At 38.5% G+C, this 19,528-nt stretch overlaps 1 protein-coding gene across 1 annotated transcript in view; it reads right to left on the bottom strand.

Annotated features, from left to right (window-relative positions):
• Window positions 1-19,528, bottom strand: part of RSU1 (Ras suppressor protein 1) — a 102,447-nt gene that overhangs the window by 52,771 nt on the left and 30,148 nt on the right. Inside the window, exon 8 of the mRNA XM_083864897.1 lies at window positions 8,588-8,720. Within this exon, the coding sequence (XP_083721023.1) occupies window positions 8,588-8,720 (133 nt within the window). The remainder of the gene's footprint in view (window positions 1-8,587; window positions 8,721-19,528) is intronic.

The following is a 19,528-nucleotide window of genomic DNA, read 5'->3' as shown; positions in this document are numbered from 1 at the left end:
TGTATACCCCTACACTTGTTACTCATCTTGGATTTATCATAATTACCACTGATTTTTAACTCAGCTACTGATCTTGTCTTGCCCCACAGTTTGATGCAACTTTGTGTTGTTTCCCTACTCAAATCATGTACCCTACTACCGTTGCCCTAACTTTGGTTTCACCAATTCCTCAGCTTCTGCATTTAACTCACTTTATTCCAATTTCTCTTCTAACACAGTTCCAGACATCTGCCCCAGTGACATAAACCCTGGGTTATCATCCTTGACATGGTAAATGGATTACTGCATAATATTCTAAAGTTTATATAAAGTTCATATCAAAGGGAACGGCAGTATCAGTAGTTACACCAATATTTATATGTGCAGTATCTATATCTGTCAGATACATCAGTGATAGCCTTGGTTTTATTACATATCCATCTTAGCAATATATAAACAAAAATATACAGGCATAGTGTTTTTATTGTTTATCTTTCGACATGGGTTCCAGTTAGCTCTTCTTTAGGGAAGAGTTGCAGATTTGCATGTAAATGTTGTCTAAAGATGTCAGGACTCTGAGTCATCTATTTTCTCTGTTGGAAATAATGTACTAATATATTTATCAATTTTTAAAATACAGCCAATAAATACAACATGTAGTTGGAATACAAATCAGCATTTTCATATAAAATATACAGTACCATGTCTTCAATACAACAGAACCAACGTAAATGACATTTTTATATTTCCCCACATCAGGCTGATAATAGATTTTTATTGGTAAATTTAAATTTTTTTACTGGTACATGATCAAAATGTACGAATCAGGACTATTAACACTTGTTTACTTCTCAGCTATGATGGATCTTGCTTCTTGCCATCCTTTGAGAGAAAATTTGTCATGAGTTCATCTTCACAGGAGATGTAGCATCTCAGAGACTCTCACCTAACGCAGATCACTGAGGTCATCCTTTTTCCACTACCTTTACCCAGTCTTTGAAACATGTTACAATAAATGAGGTCACAGCTACCACTAGCACAGATGTTACATCCATGTCAGGGGTCAAATGGTAAAAATGTCAGGCTAAAATGTCACTGAAACGTTTAAGTGAGCTCCAGAAACAGAATGTTGGACAAACACCACCACCTTATTTCTTGTACAGGCCCAGGACAATCACAGAGTGCAAATGAGAAGGGAAAAGAAGTCCTCACTAATGGTGTGTATGAACATGAGCAATCCCTCTAGGAACAGTGAGAATACTGGTTCTAGAAATATTTGTAGAGCTGCATCTAAGAGAAAAGTAATGCATGAAGCCTTGTACCCCATTGTCCTGGTTTTGTCTGGGGTATAGTTAATTTTCTCCGTAGTACCCGGTATAGTGCAGTGTTTTGGATGCAGGATAAGAATAATGTTAATAACACACTGATGGTTTGGTTGTTGGTGAGTAGTGCCTGCACTGAGCCAAGGACTTTTCAGTGTCTCATGCTCTGAAAGTGGGGAGCTGCACAAGAATCTGGAAAAGGGGGGGGAAACACATCTGGGACAGCTGACCAACCTGGCCAAAGGAATATTCCACATGAACATCACGTCCAGTGTAGAAACTGGGAGGAATTGGCCAGGAGGAACTGATTGCTGCTCAGGGATGGGCTTGGCCTTGGTCAGTGGGTAGTGAGCAATTGTATTGTGGAACACCTGTTGGTGTATTTATCTCTTTTTTTCATTACTATTATTATTATTGTATTTTAATATCAGTATTATTATTATATGTACTTTGTTTCAATTACTGAACTGCTCTTAACTCAAGCATTTTCATTTCTGGATTCTCCTCTCCATCCCATGGGTGTAGGGGAAGGAGTGAACAGCTGTGTGCTTCTAAATTGCTGTCTGAGGTTAAACCACTACATGCACAAACTACCAAAGAATACTAGAGATGAAAGCAAAGAAAAATAAAGAAGGTAAATGGCATTTATTGTGGCCTTTTTTAGCAAGGCAGGGTAGACTCACACTATCCAAGTTTTTAAATCTTTACTGACTTCTGTGGATCATACAAACAATTAAAGTGTCTGACTGAGCTCTGCTGAATTGGATCTATAGATGTTTCAAGCAATTGGTCTGTGTTTTTCTATAGGATTTTTATTCCTCCGAAAAGTACAGAATACCAACCATTTGAAATTACATCTGAAATCAACTGTGCCCAGTTCATTTTGGTACCATCACAAGATCAGACAATGACTGGGTAATTTAATTTTACTTAGAGACAGCCAAAGAAAAGCATTCCCTCTAGGTATCTCTACAGCCTAAGTGCAAAAAAAAAAAAAAAAAAGTTAGTAAGATTTTCATAACTGCAAGTGATTTTTTCCTAATGAATATATTACTGATATGATAACAATTCTTAGATTATGAAAAAAATTTAGTAATTATAAACTACTGCACAAAACTGCCATACACGTTTATTTAAGCAGGTTATTAAATGGAGGAATATGCATAATTATTCTTCTTCATAATAACACAAAATAGAGCCTTGCCTCCTTTAATGTCAGTGGAACTGTGCAGTTATCTTAATATATATGGGGGTGGCATCGAAATTTTTCACTCAAATATCAGGAGATGTGAATGCAATGTCTGCCTACATCACATACACACTGTCCTCTGCCACAAGTAATCTCGTCATGTACTCCTGCTCAACTGATCAGTGCTCACTGAAACAAAACTTTGGCCTTCATTTCTTCTGTTGGAAGACTATTTCTATCAGAGGATTATTTACTACCTTGCTCCCTTAATAGAGACCTTCCTTCTCCTATACACCTGACCAGCTTATATTTGTTCCTATGTCCACCATTTTTTTATGCCTTAAATGAAGTTTCTTCCTCCCCCTCTCCCTTCCAATGACAGCCATGACCTCTGTTATTAGGTTTGACTTTGCTAAATAAATCAAATACCTTTTAAATTTCTCCTCTTCTTTCTTCATTCATTTCACTATCCTACTATATTTCCACACCTTGCCTGTTCCTGCCTGCATTCATCTTTCATGAACATAATGACCATAACTGCGAAATACTTCCTTTTCTGTACTGGAAAATTTCCACTCTTTTAGCCAAGCTCTGGGGATTGTGTTTATCTTTCTCTCTCTCTCACTCCAGCATATCACATCAGTGGCTTGCCTGTAACTAATACACCTCAGTCTTTCTCTTTGTTTGCTAATTCTTACTGTGTGGCATGCTGATTCTTTTCTATGTTGCTAGCTTTGCACCATCAGCAAAAATAATTTAAATACTCCTGCTTTTTGTGCTAGCATAAAAAGATCAGATTCTTGGAGGTCCTAGACTGTGCTGCACAAGTAACATCATTTCAGGACTACTTTCCTTCATATCAGATCAACGTGATGATGCCTCCATATGAACTGCTGGCAATTCCCAGTTTCACAACGTGCTTCCCAAGAACCAACATGTGGATTTTTTACTTGTTTGACCTCTTTTCCACTCTTTAATAGGTGGTTTTACTGATTATTATCTTTACATCATTGGACAGTACTAACCACAAAGCCTGACTTAACTTAAACAGGCTTAACAACTGTGGAATAAGATCACTAGTTATTTCAAGATATTATTTATATTCTAGTGCACTACTCTGAGTATCTTGCCAGTCTCCTTGAGTTGTTAAAAATAAATCCTGAAATAGTCTTCATGAATGTAACCCAGAAGAGGAATCTGTTCCTTCATGACCTGTGTCTGTTGCCCTGCTTCATAATAGTGGAATTCAGCACAACAACTCATTCCCAAGAAGCTGGGGAGATTGTGTCCACACAGAGGGCTGAATCAAGAATGAATTTTTTTACACTGTCACTGCCGATGAAATGGGGTTTTCAATTACAACGCTTAGCACAGATCAACCTGCCCAGGCAAACCTATGTTCCAATGCTGCCAAGCGATATATGCTCAGCAGTGCATTTGTCAAACCATTTCCTCCACTAAGAGTTCATGTGTCAGTCTTGAAAAAGGCTTGCTCTTCTATTGCCTTTCCTGATGGAAATGTGTGAAGTGCAACTTACTTCCTTTCACAAAACATCTTGTTGAGCTTCTTGACTCCAAATTGACTGCCTCGTGGGGAAAACCTTCTTTCTAGAGATTTAAAAATGGTGTGACTGTTTATCACAATTCTGCCTCACTGGAATATGGAGGTCAAACAGGGAGACGACAATCATTAGATAAAATGGTAAAAGGGGACTGCTGGGTTTAAGGACAGTTTAAAAATGCACTCAGGACCCAGCAATTTCTTTTGTTTTAGCTGGGATTACACTGCCAGGTATTGATGTCTGTAACAGACTGTGCTGTGATAAAATCAAAATCACTGTTCTTTCTGTTACAAACATGCAAAGAACAGGGTCCACATGAAGATGGATCAAGACCACATGAATAATTCCAGAAATGTATCCAAAGAGCAGCTTTCTGGACTAACTTTAAATGCCAGCAACCCAATTCACCCACTGATACCAACTGTACATCTCAGTTTTATCTCATCTTAATCAAATCACTAATTATCTTACATAAATACTAAGGAACATCATAGAATTTTGTTCTTCATAGGAGCTTAATTCATTGTTTTCTTTCAAACATTGAAGTCTGTCTGCGCTTACCTAAGTACACTGTGACCACTAAATCACACAATACATCATCTCTTTGTCAGTATCCTAGACAGAGAAGATCCTCTGAGAATATGCTTACAACATAAAGGTCACTCTGAAAGTTGACTAAAGGCATGAATAAAAAATAAAACATTTAGTTAAGCCCTTTGAGGAAACAAGGTTGCCATTATCCTTCACTGTTTAAGGAAGTTCTTCAACTGCTTTTCAACTATTGTGACATCAGACGGGGAGTTTAATGGCAGCTCCTGAGTATATACAGAATCAAAGCCAACATTCAGCTTACTAAAGTTTCAGAAAGTTACACAGCAGTGAGAGATTAAGAATCATTATATACTTGGCAAACTGACCTATTTCCAAACGATGCTGTCACAAGATGATATGTGCAGTGGGCGTATTTTAGCCAACAAAAGCTAGCAAAGTGCCAAGAGCTGCTGAATTTCCTGTTAAGAATTAAGAGCCCCTCCACACACATTTTCCAGCACAATATATGGTCCATCTTTTCGTCAGCCCAAGTCTTCCTTGAAAAATTAGGGTTAAAAAAAATCACCAAGCACCATTTCTCATGAAAGGTAAGGAAATTAAAGGAAATGAAAGAAGCTACAAAGTAAGAAGAGCTGATCTGAGGGTCTTACTGGTTAACATGCTTCTGAAGTAAAGTGCAATTCCAGTTTTATACTTGGAGCGTGATTACCATGTAAAACAGGAGTGTGGAAATGTAAAAGTATGCAAGACAAATGACATTTTATCTTTAGACATAATCATCCCTCATGGGTGTCATCCCTACTTATCAATTAATCACTAGAGCATGAATATCCCAAGACAAGGCTAAAAATGGGATGTAATTTTTCACTAAATATGCTTGAAACAGCCAGTACATTTCACAAAGGAAAGAAGAGGTTTGTGATCTATTTGGTAGCTGCTTCCCAAAAGCAGCACAACCTCACAGAATCTGAATGGAGATCCCTGACACTGACTGCAGTGATGGCTTGTGCCAGTCATCAGCAGAAACCTCAAGGTTTATTTACATGACAGCAAGTGAGTGCATGGCCAGGACTTACTGAGTTACTGCTTTCCGGCTAAGTTAACAGCCACTGAGCAAACAAAGTTCTAGCCATTGCAAACACAAAATAAAATGTTTTAGCATAACCCCCTTAGTGAAAATATAACTTGGTGAGCCCCTGAAACCTAGCACTTGTGATTGTATGAGCCTACCCTCACTGTCTCAGGTAGTCTAGACAGTATTAAACTGGTAAAAAAAGGTAAGTCAGTATTTCCAGTCAGCTAGCAGAAACAACGGGCATAGGAAAGCAAATGTTTCTGTCTCTCAAGTTCAAAATTCATCTACCATACAGATGCTCAGTTCTGCTTTATAAGTCTACATCTCCCAGCACCTGAAAGCAAACTTACTGGTCTGATGGTCAGCTGCTGATGTATGTTCTATCTTCTCAGTCTTACAAGTCAGGTTAGCTAAGCAGCATCCTATCCAGTCATTCATTTAACTGTACTGCTTTGCCTCACAGTAAAAGTTAAGATGTCTGGATATATCAAGTGTCAGAAATTTTATTTTGGCAGAATGAGCAATAAAACATAAAACCTCCAGAACTTGACTTTTCTTATTTAGATACCTAGAGGGAAAAATTCTAATTTCACATATCAACCTTGTAATTTGCTGAATAGAAAAAAAAGACACTACCAGTTCAGAGGCTCTGAAAGAAAAAGGCAGTTGAAGAAGCTGTAGAGTCACTAGCAGGAAAAGATCAAAATTCCACCAGAAAAAATTTTAATTTCTTCTGAGCGTACAGCTTATCTGCTTTTGTGCACAACAATGCTACCAGACCTGGTACCCAGACCACGCCACTGCTTTTGAGTTCTAACTCCTAAAACCAAATGCAAACAGAGGAACATCTTTAGGATATGGCATCCCAGTAATTCTCAATCACATATTTGGAGGAAACTGGAAATAAGAAGAACAATGTTTTTCAGTAGGAAAATCCATGAACTCCCTTTTTAGCAGGGGAAACTTGAAAAATCAAGACTCAAAAAAAGCTACTACTGGTTTTCTAACAAATTTACTGATACTTTTAATTAATTATTTAAATATAAAATGGTCATATGCTGAAAATCTAAAATTGACACCTAATTATTAACATCTCCATGCATTTGGTTTTCATCATTAAACTTTGAAAATTATGACACATTAATGTAATAAGTTTCTAAGACCAAAGTAGAAACCATGAATGAGCCACAAAAAGATTATTTGATTTTGATTTTTCTCCCTATTAACGACCAGAGTCTGATTCTGCTTATACTGTTAACTCTCCAGGTTTCAGTTATTTATTGTGGACAAAATCAAAATTGGCCCATTAACCAATAAGACACTGCTACACTTAGCAAAGAGTAAGACAACAGACACAATATGGCTAACTTGAAACAAAGAATAACAGCTGAGCTAACTGATGAATTACAAAACCTTCTCATAAATTTTGATTACACAGTGGAAGTTCCCAGAGCAGTTTAATATACCCAGAGTTACACGTTTAAGTTTTTTTCAAATTATGGGTACATAATAACAACTTCCCCACCCACCCCCTTCCCCACAAACCAAATATGGGTCAAATTCTCAAAACTGCACTTCAGTCCATAAAATTTTGCTGTCTTCGTGATACCTAAAGTGGTCCCTGAGAGAAGTGCAGGAGGGTCCCTAACCTATACTGCTCAGCAAACAGGAATGTAAAATTGTCAATATAAAACAAAATTACAAAACATGATCAAGAAACCTTGATGCAGATACACAATGCTGCATGTGGGGAGGGATGGTCCAAGGAGACAGGCAGCTGCTTCCCTACAGCATGTCTGTAGTACAGAGTACTACTGCAAGAAGGGTGTTGCAGCCTACTTAAATCTATGAATAAATCTGTCTTGAGAACACGAATTACAGCATAAATATCAGCACCCTTCTGAGACACGCAACTCTTGCAACCACTCTCCCATCTGTGATTCTTTTCATTTAAAATTCTGTAAATGAAGAACAATAGCCTACAAATGCCATTGTGGGGTCATTTAGTTTTGTATAGAAATTCACATTTCAGTTAGTTAATTGGAATCCCACAATTGTCATTTGTGAATACTCTTCTCTGGTAATTTTGTTCAGACAGCAACTATATAAAAGGTTGTCAGAAATGCTTCTGAATTATTAAAATACAATTTTAAAATAAAGGCAAAATGCAAAAACTAACTTTCCAATCCAGGTTGTACTGTTATGTTGTACTACCCACTGCTCCTAGGGAGACAGCATCAAGATTGTTGCTAGACACTGAAAAATAACTTCTCATCTAAAGAATAACATGGAGATTTCTACTTAAAGCAAATATTACAATTAAGGGAATGATTAAGGATATTATTTCCTAAACCAATGGTCAACATCTGTACTTGGAATCTTGCAATAAAACGGAGAAGCGCAGCACGCATATTTACACTTTGAAGAAAACACTAATACTTGTATTTGAATTATTATGGTGGTAGACTTTTGCAAATTAGTCCACATCAAACCAGGTTTGAAGTCTGGATATCTCTCAAAACATAACAACCTGCATCCAAAAATATTAACAAATATTTATTTCAATCTGTAAAGCTGTACCGAACATACTGAAAATTAGTACTTCTCAAAAGAATTGTAATGATTGTTCTTTTACATCTCTCATGTTGCATAACAGCTCTTAGAAATAAACAAAAAAAATGCAGGACAGTATCAAACAGTCTTTGTGCTTTCTTAACTTGTCTACATGATGGTTACTTTCTTCTTGGCAAAATTCCTTAATATAAATCTACAGGCTTGCATATTTGTCCTGAATACCAAGTTACTGCATTTGTATTATGAAATATCTGTGTAGCTGGTAACGCTTTGCCCAAAACACCACAGGGAAAAAACCAAATAACACAGCTACAATATATAATGTAATACTTACTATTTATATGTTTCTGAACGAATGTATTCAAAAACATGAGATACTCCCAGCTGGAACTGATCAGCAATAGGGGTAACCCAGGGATTGTTCTCGGCTTTGAAGACTTGTTTTTGACCAGTCAAATCCAAATTACCTGAAAGAGATTAAACAAAATATCATATGAAAAATATTTGAAACATGAAAAATTTGAAAGAAATACCTTGCTGTAAATGCAAAAACCTTTTATTCGTTTCAGAGTGCGACCATAATAAAAGCAAATATTTCAGTCTTATCAAAGAGGAATAGAAAGACATAGTAGTTCCCACCATGATGGATGCAGTTCCACCCTGCTTCAGTGCTGCTACACACTGCAAAGCAGGGTTGAACTCTGTCCACTTATTTATTAAATTAGTTTTAAGTGTGACTTGATAATGCACCTGTTCACTATCTCCACTATGATCTGCAGGAATGAAAGGAGAATGATGCTCTGGTAGAAGCCTGCTCTGCTGAAGCTTGGCATTGCAAAGCATTCCCCCAGTCCCTGCCTCAGGGGCTTTTTGTATTCCCAGCATGAGGTCTGCACCAAGATCCTGCTGTGATCTCTGGTTAGAGTGACACACACAAAAGGAGACAGACAACTCCATTCTTGTAACATGGCACTTAAACCTATTCTGTTGACAGAAGATGTAAGAGATCTATCATGGGCTTGCTTGAGTTTTTTGTTCATTTTGTCAAAGTTTACCACCCAAGCCCAAAATCAGCACATGCTCCACTGAAACTCCTCATGACAATGGATACAAAGGTCAATTCCAGGACAGCCTAGTCACTGAAATGTTTTCTTGTGTACTATATATTAAAAAATCTGTGGCACATTTTCAGTTTATTTTTGTGAATTTTACAATGAAGAAAGGCCTATCCTTCCCCCACAAATCAACAATAATGAAACCACAGTAAGATAAAATAACCTTTAACTATGAGGAACAAAACAAAAAATATTTACAGCATTTTGAAGACTGAACCAAGCTGCTGGTGAAATCTGACATCAACCTAACACCATAGCTTTCCAAAATGAAGGGGGCTGTGCAAGTGCAGGCAAGGGGAGCTGCTGCAAGCCCTGTGCTCACTGCTCACTTCGGCTACACATTCTGCACGACAGCTAATCCTTGGCGTACTCCTCTCTGTAAAAGGGGTTAACACAATTAAAGACAGCCCATTATATGGTGTGAAAAGATGCCAAGGATATCATACCAGCCTATCACAGAGTCACCGTTACCTTAACAAGCTCATCTGCCAGCTGTCTGTGCAGGCTGGTCGGAGCCCGCAGCGGCAGGAGCAGCCCCCACAGCCGTCAGTCAGGCGGCCGCTGCACGCTCCAGTGCGCCTCGTCTGCTTTATTAAAGGACTCGGCAGCCCTGTTCTAACAAAGATCAGGAAAAAGGATTAAGTACTGTGACAAAGAGGACCTAATAAGCTAGAAAGCAGTGTGTCTAAATCTGTGCTGGCTGAATGCATAGGCTGGCGCTCTCGCCATCCAGATCTCACGCGGAAGCTGCTGGGGAAGGCGGCCAGAGCGGCGATTAGCCCTAACCCTCTGACCAGGGCTGCTGGGAAGATCATGTATCACTCAGGGGCTTGCTTTGCAATTGCAAACTGGATTTCCCATTTTATTACCCACAAAAAATCCTGTACGTTGCCCTCTGAAACTACCAACATTGCAAGCACTCTGTAGGTGGGGCATCAAGATAAAATGATCAATCTGTGTACTACTAATACAACCAGTTAGATTTCGGGAGGCAAGCTTGGCCCCATCATAGATCAACGCTGCTTACAGGAGTAAGTCACATCTGCCCAAAATCTCAATATTTGGGATCTCAGCTGAATCCTCTTGTTGTGTCAGAAAATTACCATCCAGGGAAGGCTGCTGCATGTTTCCATTCCCACAGTACATTCTGCCTGCTTCCAATTCAAATACATGGCCCATTTAAATGTAATTAATTGTAATAATTACTACTCTACTATGGCCAAAGGAATCTTACAGCAAAACCAAGACCTCTCAAGCAGAATAACCTGTAGGCCCCCATGCCAATGTAATAGCTTTATTTTCCTCTGTCTTCTCTTTTTTCTCAAAACAACTGGAGGCAGGTACAAATATTTCTTTTCACCTTCAGAGGTAAGCAGAGGCCTTAATTAATCTAATTACAGAGGAAACTGGGGCACACAAAAGTACAGCAGTCGCACCAAAATCCATCCCTCCCTGCCCAGGACGTCCTTCTGGGAGCCCTGCCAGCAGCAGCTGGCAGCCCATCCCACTGGCCACCTAGAGATGGAGTGAGAGCCTAGGGATTTTAAGTGAAGAATTTAATCAAGTGTGGTAGTGAGAAAAGGAACAACTTGTCTGTCCTCATGGCAAGCACCAAGTTCTCACAGGTGAATGAAGGAGGGCTGCCCTAGGACAGGACAGAAAGGACAGGGCAACCAGTGCTTTAAAAACATCCCTGTTAGATACCAAAATTTCCATCTGGAAGTGAAGGACAGAAATAGGCAGAAAAATAAGCAGGATAAGAAGTTACAGGGAGAGTGCCCCAGCTCACTAGAATTAAGTAAGAAATGGAGTCTAACCCTCCTGACACAAGGCAAGCCATTTGAGCACAAAGAAGGCCCATAATTAAAAATGTGACAGAAGGGAAACGTGTCCCTCCTCCATCACTGTATGGTCCTTGGGGCCAGATCCTGGCATCCTTTCTGTGCTTACAGCAAAAAATCCATTAATCAACCTAATTCTACTCTGGCTGCAGGACATCCAGGAGTGCCAAGCATAAGGCCAAAGTCTCTGTAACATCTCAGGAATAGTATGTGCCAAATACACAGGAGCACTGCGTGGACCCTTCTGCTGCAGCGCAGAAGACAAATCCAGCAGTGCGGAAGAGATGATCCCACTTGTCTGAAGCCATGGCTGTGGCACCAGGCTCACCACAAGAGCACTGAGCAACCCAACACCTCTCACGTGTCCCTGTCTCCCAATTCCAAAAGTCTCCTTGCCTGGGTGATTTTTTTATGGCAGCACCATGTTAGAAAATGCTGTTATTCCACCCCTGCAGCACTAGAGCCAGGGAAAAAGCCACAGCAGATGCACCTTCAAGGATATTGTCTAACAGCAGCATCACCAGAACACTGTCCCCAGGGCTTTTGGAAATTTATATACTGCTCAATCACAACAAATCCCTCAGATACTTTTAGTAAGCAAAATACAGAATTACCTCTAGTAACACTCCAGCACTGAAGATTCAATCACAAAATATATTAGGATAGGAGACTGCATTGGTCATTGCTGTTTTGTTCTTACTATGGACATCTACCTATTAAAAATATTTATCATTTCTGTAATTTGGCATAATAATTTCACTAAAAGTGTATTTCTTCATCATAGACTTAAAGTTCTTGCTATTTTGTCATTCTGAAAGAGATCAGCTCCACCAAAAGGCATCACAGTCATATGCCTCTGGTAAGCAAAGAGGAACAGGCCATCCTCAAGGCTAGTCAGCACAGTCCCTTTCCTAAGGCACAGAAGTGTTATTCAAATTATTTTTGAGTGCTTTTAAAAATATTCCAATAAATCATCAAAACTATGCATCCCAGAATCCAGGTTTAACAGGCTTAAAGAACCTTCTAAGTGCAACGGGTACTTTTTTTACTCTATCTTGAGTAAATATAGATTTCCAAGTAGGAAGACTGCAAAGCAGACACGGCTGCTACCAGCAAGCAGACACTGAAAAGAGAACAGAATTTGCAAAAGGGAAGAGCAGAGATCTAACAGCTGACTGCTGTGGATGACCTGCACAGAATGACCAAAAGCGTTCTAAGAGGAGCCATCTGTGTGGTCTTAGAAACGTCTGATCTCGGCATTTTTATTTCTGTCTCAGCACTCATTGTATCTAAAGATGATCTTGAACCCTTAAGTTTGATTGGATCTCTGTGATTTAACTTCTTTGCTTACCCCACCTTGAAACTAAATTGCTCCTAATGCCCAAGTACTAAGCTGTACAGACCCGAAAACAGCCTACTGCCCAAATCTCTCATTAGCTGCCCCCTGGGAGCTACAGTAAATAGATCTACACCAAAACTCTTGAAAACTCAAGTGCAAAATCGAACTGTGCATATTTTTAATTATAATGTGTTCTAACTTAGGTCATCCATTAACAAAAAAATACCATTTATCACTTTTAAACTCAGAACTTCTACAGCCATGGGTGGGCAGAAGGGCCACCTCATATGACAATGAGCACACCTCATCCTGGGAGACATTTAAACGATAAGAAGACAGCTATGTTTTCCTGTCTCCATGGATCTACCCTGCACTTGAGCTAAGACATGACCATTATTAATGTTTCTTGTTATTTTCCTGCAGTGCTGTTGAAATAAAAAGTGGTTTGTGTGAACATTCATGTTTTGCTTAAATTCCCCCAAAGGTCAGAAAAGAGCTCATAATAGAAAATGCTGCCTCCCACAGTTGTGTTTGCAGAGGGTGTCAAAGCCAGTAATAATACTACCCATCAAATTGGCCAAGGGTGTCTTCAGACCTCCCAGGCTTTTCCTGTCCATCAGACCTAGCCTGCAAGCACCCCTTACATATACAGCTACAAGCCCCTCATCCTCTTGTGATGTATGATATACAAAGTGTGTAATATTTACCCAACAGATGTACATTGGAAGTATAGTAAGGTATGACTAGTGTACATAGGCATTACTTCAATACATACAAAAGGAAACAGAATGAGCACAAACCTGGCTTGTCCTTTTCACGTGAATGCCCCCTGGCAACACTTTAAATAGTTTCAAAAATTAAAAGGTGAAATTAAGTAATTAAACAACTCTGACATTTGAGAACTGAACATTGGCATTCAGCATAAGAAACATGATCCTAGCTGTAAAATGCCAGATCAACGCTTCTTTGTAATGGTTTAAATTCATCCCTAGTGGAGCTTCATCAAAATCAATGGATATAATTTTTAGCCTGTGTACTGTTGAGTTTCACATCTGTGTCCTGTTGGTGCTTTGACTTACCTCCCAGCCTACACTCTGCTTCACTGACCTCAAGGACAGTCCTCAAGCTGTAACGTCCCTTTTAGCAATTCCTCTTGAGACTGCAATTCAAACATTCTTTCCCTTTACAACACAAAGATCTTACTCTCTGCTATATCTATAACAGGAGGAACAAAATTAGTTTTAGTAATTTATTTAGATATAAATACCTTTGAATCCTGTTTTATTAAATGCTAAGTAAGGGATCAATCCACTGCACTAAATTTAAACTTAGGTTATACGTAAAAATATGTCTGTCCTGACTTGTTTTAGATTTCCTTTACACTACAGGGCTTATAATTTTTATTACTTTTCTGGCATTTGCTTTGTCTCAATAGAGAGAGATTGCTTTAACTGTGGGGGGTGGAAGAAATATAATGACTATTTTGTCATAAAAAGGATACCAAAGCAATTAATTGTGAATGATGTCTTAATACCTATGTAAAAAACCAAAAATATATACACATTTCTATACCATGAAATATTATCAAAAGCCAATGATTTTTACCTCAATCTTAAGCACCAGCAATTCATACCACTCCTATAAACAAGTAAGATCATCTCTGCTTTGAAGACATAGCACTTTTGAAGGATTAGTAACAGAAGACAGTAGATTTAAACAGTATTTATACTGGAGCAGTAAGGCAACAAAGAGCAAAGTCTTGTAACTAAGTGCAGTGTGACTCAATCTCTTCAGAACTGGCACAAATATTCACAGAAACACTCAGTATGATAAACAAATCTATATCTTCATAGTAAATGTTACTGATGAGCTCCTATGCACTAAGAGAGAACAACTAAGTTTCGTAAATCTAAACCTAGACTGAAATGCCTCCAAATGATCAATCCTAGCAACACTTCTGCCCTCTCACTCCTACACCCTCACACTGAAGAAAGTCTAACAGTATCACTTCAAGTCACCAGCACTTCAGAGAACCCTGAAATAGCATTTGTGGTGGTTCTACATAATACGGGAAAAGGTTCAAGCCTGTCAAGTCTCAGATAATAAGAAATCAGATTTAGTACACATAAATAAAAGAGATACTCTAGACCATCCATTATACAGAAATAGGCTGGAAGTCTTCCCCTGGCTCCTTTCCTAACCACAGGGATGGGAATGCCTGCAATCTCCCCTGTGAGTGTTAGACAGGAAGCCCCAGGGTAAGAGCAGGCTGGGGGAGCAATCTGAAAGCCAAACACTAAAGCCAAAGTCCATCCTCAGTTTTACAATTATTTTCAAGGAGTTAAAACAGGTTTTGCAACATCACATCTTATTCTTACATCTTCTTAGACGTACATGATGATTTCCCATAACGAGTTCAGAGATGAGACCTCAACTTTAGCATTGACTTGAATACATACAACAGTAGATCTGTGTCAGTTCAATACCCAAAGAGCTTCCAAACATATTTCAAACAGAAAAACATCAGGAGACGGAGACTGTCAGTAGAGTCTTGTTCTAATGGTTCATCACCATCAAAATACATTCTTTGCCTCTGTGCTGAACTAAGCTTAGTTCTAAAACACTGCTGCTCCCTTTGCCCATCTACAAGGGAGAAGGACCACCTGTGCTTTCTTCTCATGGAGTGAGTGAGGACCACCAGCAAAGTCTTCCCTCACTCTTTACTTTGACAGGCTAAATAGTCTGATTATACTATGATCCCACAGTAGCTACTCCATTTGCGTCAACTCTTAGTAAGAGAAACATAGCTGAAATAAATCAAATAAAAGCAGATCAACTAAATCTTCAATTCTTTGCCCTTGAAGTAAATGTGAAGCATTACAGGGCAAACTGGTATCACCTCAGCTACAGCTATTACAATTGTATGGGAAGAGAATTTTACCCTCTAGCATGTTTCATGGAGATAGTTTAAAACAAAGTAAATGTAGTCCTGAGATGTTTATAGAGAATTCCAGCATCAAAGCCAGAATCTCTATACGAAAGTATAATGGAAAGTCTGACACTTCAGAATGTATCAGGACTGAAGATGAACCCTGGGAAAGAAGAGGATGGTTGAAATGGTGAATTACCACCTTAAACGACACTCCAGGTATTAAATACAGACAGATTATAGCCCTATCTGGCTGGGCAAACTCACACTTCCATATTCAGGTGACAGGAGGAAAGGTTAACTCTCTGGGAACAAGGGGAGAGCCCTGGAAACTTCTAACATCACAATAAATAACAAACCAGACCTTACCAGGACAACTAATAGAAAGAGTAAATAATAATAACATCCACATATGAAAGCCATAAAACGGGAACTTATTCAATGCAGCACACAAGGTACTCCTCACCTAACAACACTCTCCTAATGGCTTGTACTGTGACATGACAAATAAGGCTGTTTCAACAACTGAACACCACCACACACAGCTTTCAGGTACCAGGGCAACCAGCCCAGCCAGTGCCATTGTCTTGGTAGCTAAGAGGAAAGGTAGAATAAAGAGCATTTTAACAAAAATCCAAGAAACTACTTCAAAATGTTTTTTCAAAAATATATTCTAAAATTATTTATTTATTACTTACAACTTGATTAAATTAATTTCTCCCACATTCCTTATGTAAGAACAAGACCATTTACTAGAAGACCTACAAGAACTGCTAAATTTCACTGATTTCTTTCTTTGAAAGGTGGCATGTTGTGCTGGAAATACCATTTCCTTCACTGCTCTGTATAACAAATGTCCAGTGCTGACTGGGATCCCAAGGGGCAGACCAACAGTCACTGCTAAGTGTTCCCAGTGAAGAAATCCAAGAAACACACTACGCAGCAGATGGGTTTTGGAACAAAGAAAATTAACGTGATGTCAAAGTAGTTTAACATCAAAGACACTTTAATGGCACAGGAAGCATTACAGGCTTAGAGGATCAGCATCCCAATTTATTTTGGAATATATTGCACATTTTTTTCCAGCATCAGAAACTCCCCTGAGATTCTCAATTACACGGGAATTCAACAGAGCATTCTCTCTTTGAAGGGTCCCTTATCAGACCAAAATCTAGTTAATTTTAAAAAATTACTTCAAAAAAGACTCACTGTATTGCTTTTGCCCTGCACCTTTGAAAGTTCCACTCAAATACAGGTTGCCAAGTGCTCAAAAGAGCGAAACCACTTTTAAGTACTATGAAATGCACAAAATGAACCAAATATAACAACAAATACAACATTTGCTCAGATTGGCTCTAATTACAGTACTCTTACCTACTCTAGCTCTGACACAACAGATGAAATATCTGCTGACAGAAACATCATTATTATGTTGATGGTACTTATAATGAGAGTACAGTCAACATGAGGAGAACCCCCACACACACTGCAGTCATCTGAGAAGCGAATGCAAAACTTGCATATTTTAAAAATTAATGCAAGATCAAATCTGAATCTTGGAAAGTTTGGCAAGAATTACAGCAGTGTCCATCAAGTACTTTGCATTCAGCCTGGTTTCTAACTACATAACAAGTGGTGGGATGTAGGGTGTATGATTTTGGATTTTTTATTTTTCTTTTTTTAACTTAAACCTTAAATGAGAAATGCAATTAGAATATGCACAGATTTTCAGAGAAGCTTTTCCATATAAATAATCTCTCCATAACCTAGCTTGTTACATACACGTTTTTTTATTGTTTCTTGACTGATAACTGCTACACCAGCAGTCCCAGAAAACAAGTTATTTTGTTTATCCACCTTTACCTTGGTTCCAAAATTAGAAATATGTCTTTTTTTTGGAACTTCTAAGTTATCAATTAGTTGTTCCAGTGCTCAGAACTGCTGTCCAAAAAGCTCCAGTGTTCAGGATTCCAACAAGCACCAAAGAATGACCTGTATTGCAGGTGTGAGCAGCACTGTGCTGTGACACAGGCAGGATGCAGTGACAGTTTATACTAAAATAAGAAAAATTCAGCATTTACATCAACTAGTGGAAAGTTTCCAACATTTGGAAAAGAAACATCTTTTGTAAAGTAAGTGATTCTTATGTTTGCACATGTCTGTTATAATTACCTGAGCAAATGGCTATTTTGGTTAATATTTACTTGAACAAACAACCGCAGCTATTACTTTGTGTAATATAATATTAATTCACAAATTCTAGAGTAATTTCAAAAGCCTGAATTTTGAAAGGCCTTCCTGTGATAGAAATATTGAGGCTTTTGGCACAATTCCTTGAGCTTTGTATTTAAAGCAAATCCTTTATGCACAGAAGGTAATTTAGCTGTTCAAAACAAACAAAAAAAAAAATAAGAATTACTTGGTTAATCTGATATACATTAAATTTACAAAATGTTTCATGCTCCTTAAAAAGGAACATGGTTACTTACCTCATCAAGATTTTTTTTTACAAGCCTTGAATTTTCCACTTTTCCATTTTGTGCTAACTTTATAATTTTGACAGTGTTTCTCTTTACCTAGAAAATTATTTTATAAACTAAAACAGTATTGAACAGCAACTTATTAGCTGTTAATGCCAAATTCAATTTTAAAAAGGGAGGATGATAATTGGGAATGTATCCTTAGAAATCATTGTTCTTCCATAAACATGACCAAACTACATGTGTGCACACGTGTTAGCAGCCGGAGAGCGCACACAGGCAACATTAGAATCTGGGCTTTAAAAATCAAACCATTTGTCTTCACATCAAAAATGCAAATATACAGATAAGCTAGTTACACTCTCTGGGTGGTTATTTAGCTACATCTTTGTCAGTACTCTGCACCATATACTACTCTTACACTCCTGATTCTCCTGAGAAAATCTTTTATTTTGGCACATATGGGTCCAACCAGATGAACAAACAGTGAGCTTAAAAGACCATCACTGATGTGACTAATTGCATCTACCATTTTATATGGTTCTTGTTTCTAGTCTACTTTCTTTCCAATCCGTTCTCATTGTTAAATGGTCAGAACACATGAAGTGACAGATTTAGTGCCTCCTTGGCAATTTATATAACTGACTGCAACTCTGTTGTTGCAGTGAATCATGATTTATTTGTCTCGCAATGCAGCACATAACCTTTTAAATGCTAGGGAAAAAAATGCCAGCGCCTCTTTAAAGTTTATATATGACTGCCCACCACCATTTCTCATGAATGGGGTTTTGAGAGACAAATAAAAACAAGCTGCAAATTCCACCCACCTACTCCTGGCCATTTCCTCTGTTCATCGCTCACATGTACTGTATTTACAGAAAAGCACCTCACTCAGGGACCAGTGCACTCTTTCAGTCCTCTCATCTCCTCCTGGGCAGGAATATTTTTCTTAAATTAGCAGTAGGTGTTCTCTGCTAAACACAATGAGGATAATAGTGATGTCCTCCAGCCCTTTGCTACTGCCACGCTCAACCACATCGGGTGACGTTACAGGCTGACTGTAGGGGGTTATTTATTGGTATCTCCACTCCAAAGTTGTGACCCTGAGGCCTGTCTGTGGCCTTTTTCACACCCTATTCTTTATTCCGTCTTCTGCACTTATTTGCATTGCCTTTAAAAAACAGTTTAATGTAACACATACATCCTTCTCATCATTCAACTGTGCCCATCTCCATGGTAAATAAATATCCAATGACTCGCTGCTGTCCACCAGAGCCTGAACTAAGCCAGTCAAAACCCTTCAGCACCTTTAATTATGAAAGTGATAATGAGAGAGAAAGGATTGTTTACTTTTAATGGAACAGCAGCAGCTCCAATTAGTGCAAATAGGACCAGCTCACTGAAAAGCTATTTATCCAACACACACACCAAAAAGTATTTGGATAGTTCTGAGTACATTATAATTCAATTTTAAAAATTTAGGAGGGAGAAGTCGGACAGCAGACAAAGTTCATTCTCCCTCAGATGGTGCCTATTAGCAGTCCATGCAGTAGGTTGTAACCCTCTCATGC

This window comes from Zosterops lateralis, assembly GCF_965231275.1.
Source record: "Zosterops lateralis genome assembly, chromosome: 1".
NCBI classification, from domain to species: Eukaryota; Metazoa; Chordata; class Aves; order Passeriformes; family Zosteropidae; genus Zosterops; species Zosterops lateralis.
This window is presented reverse-complemented; position numbering and strand designations above follow the sequence as displayed.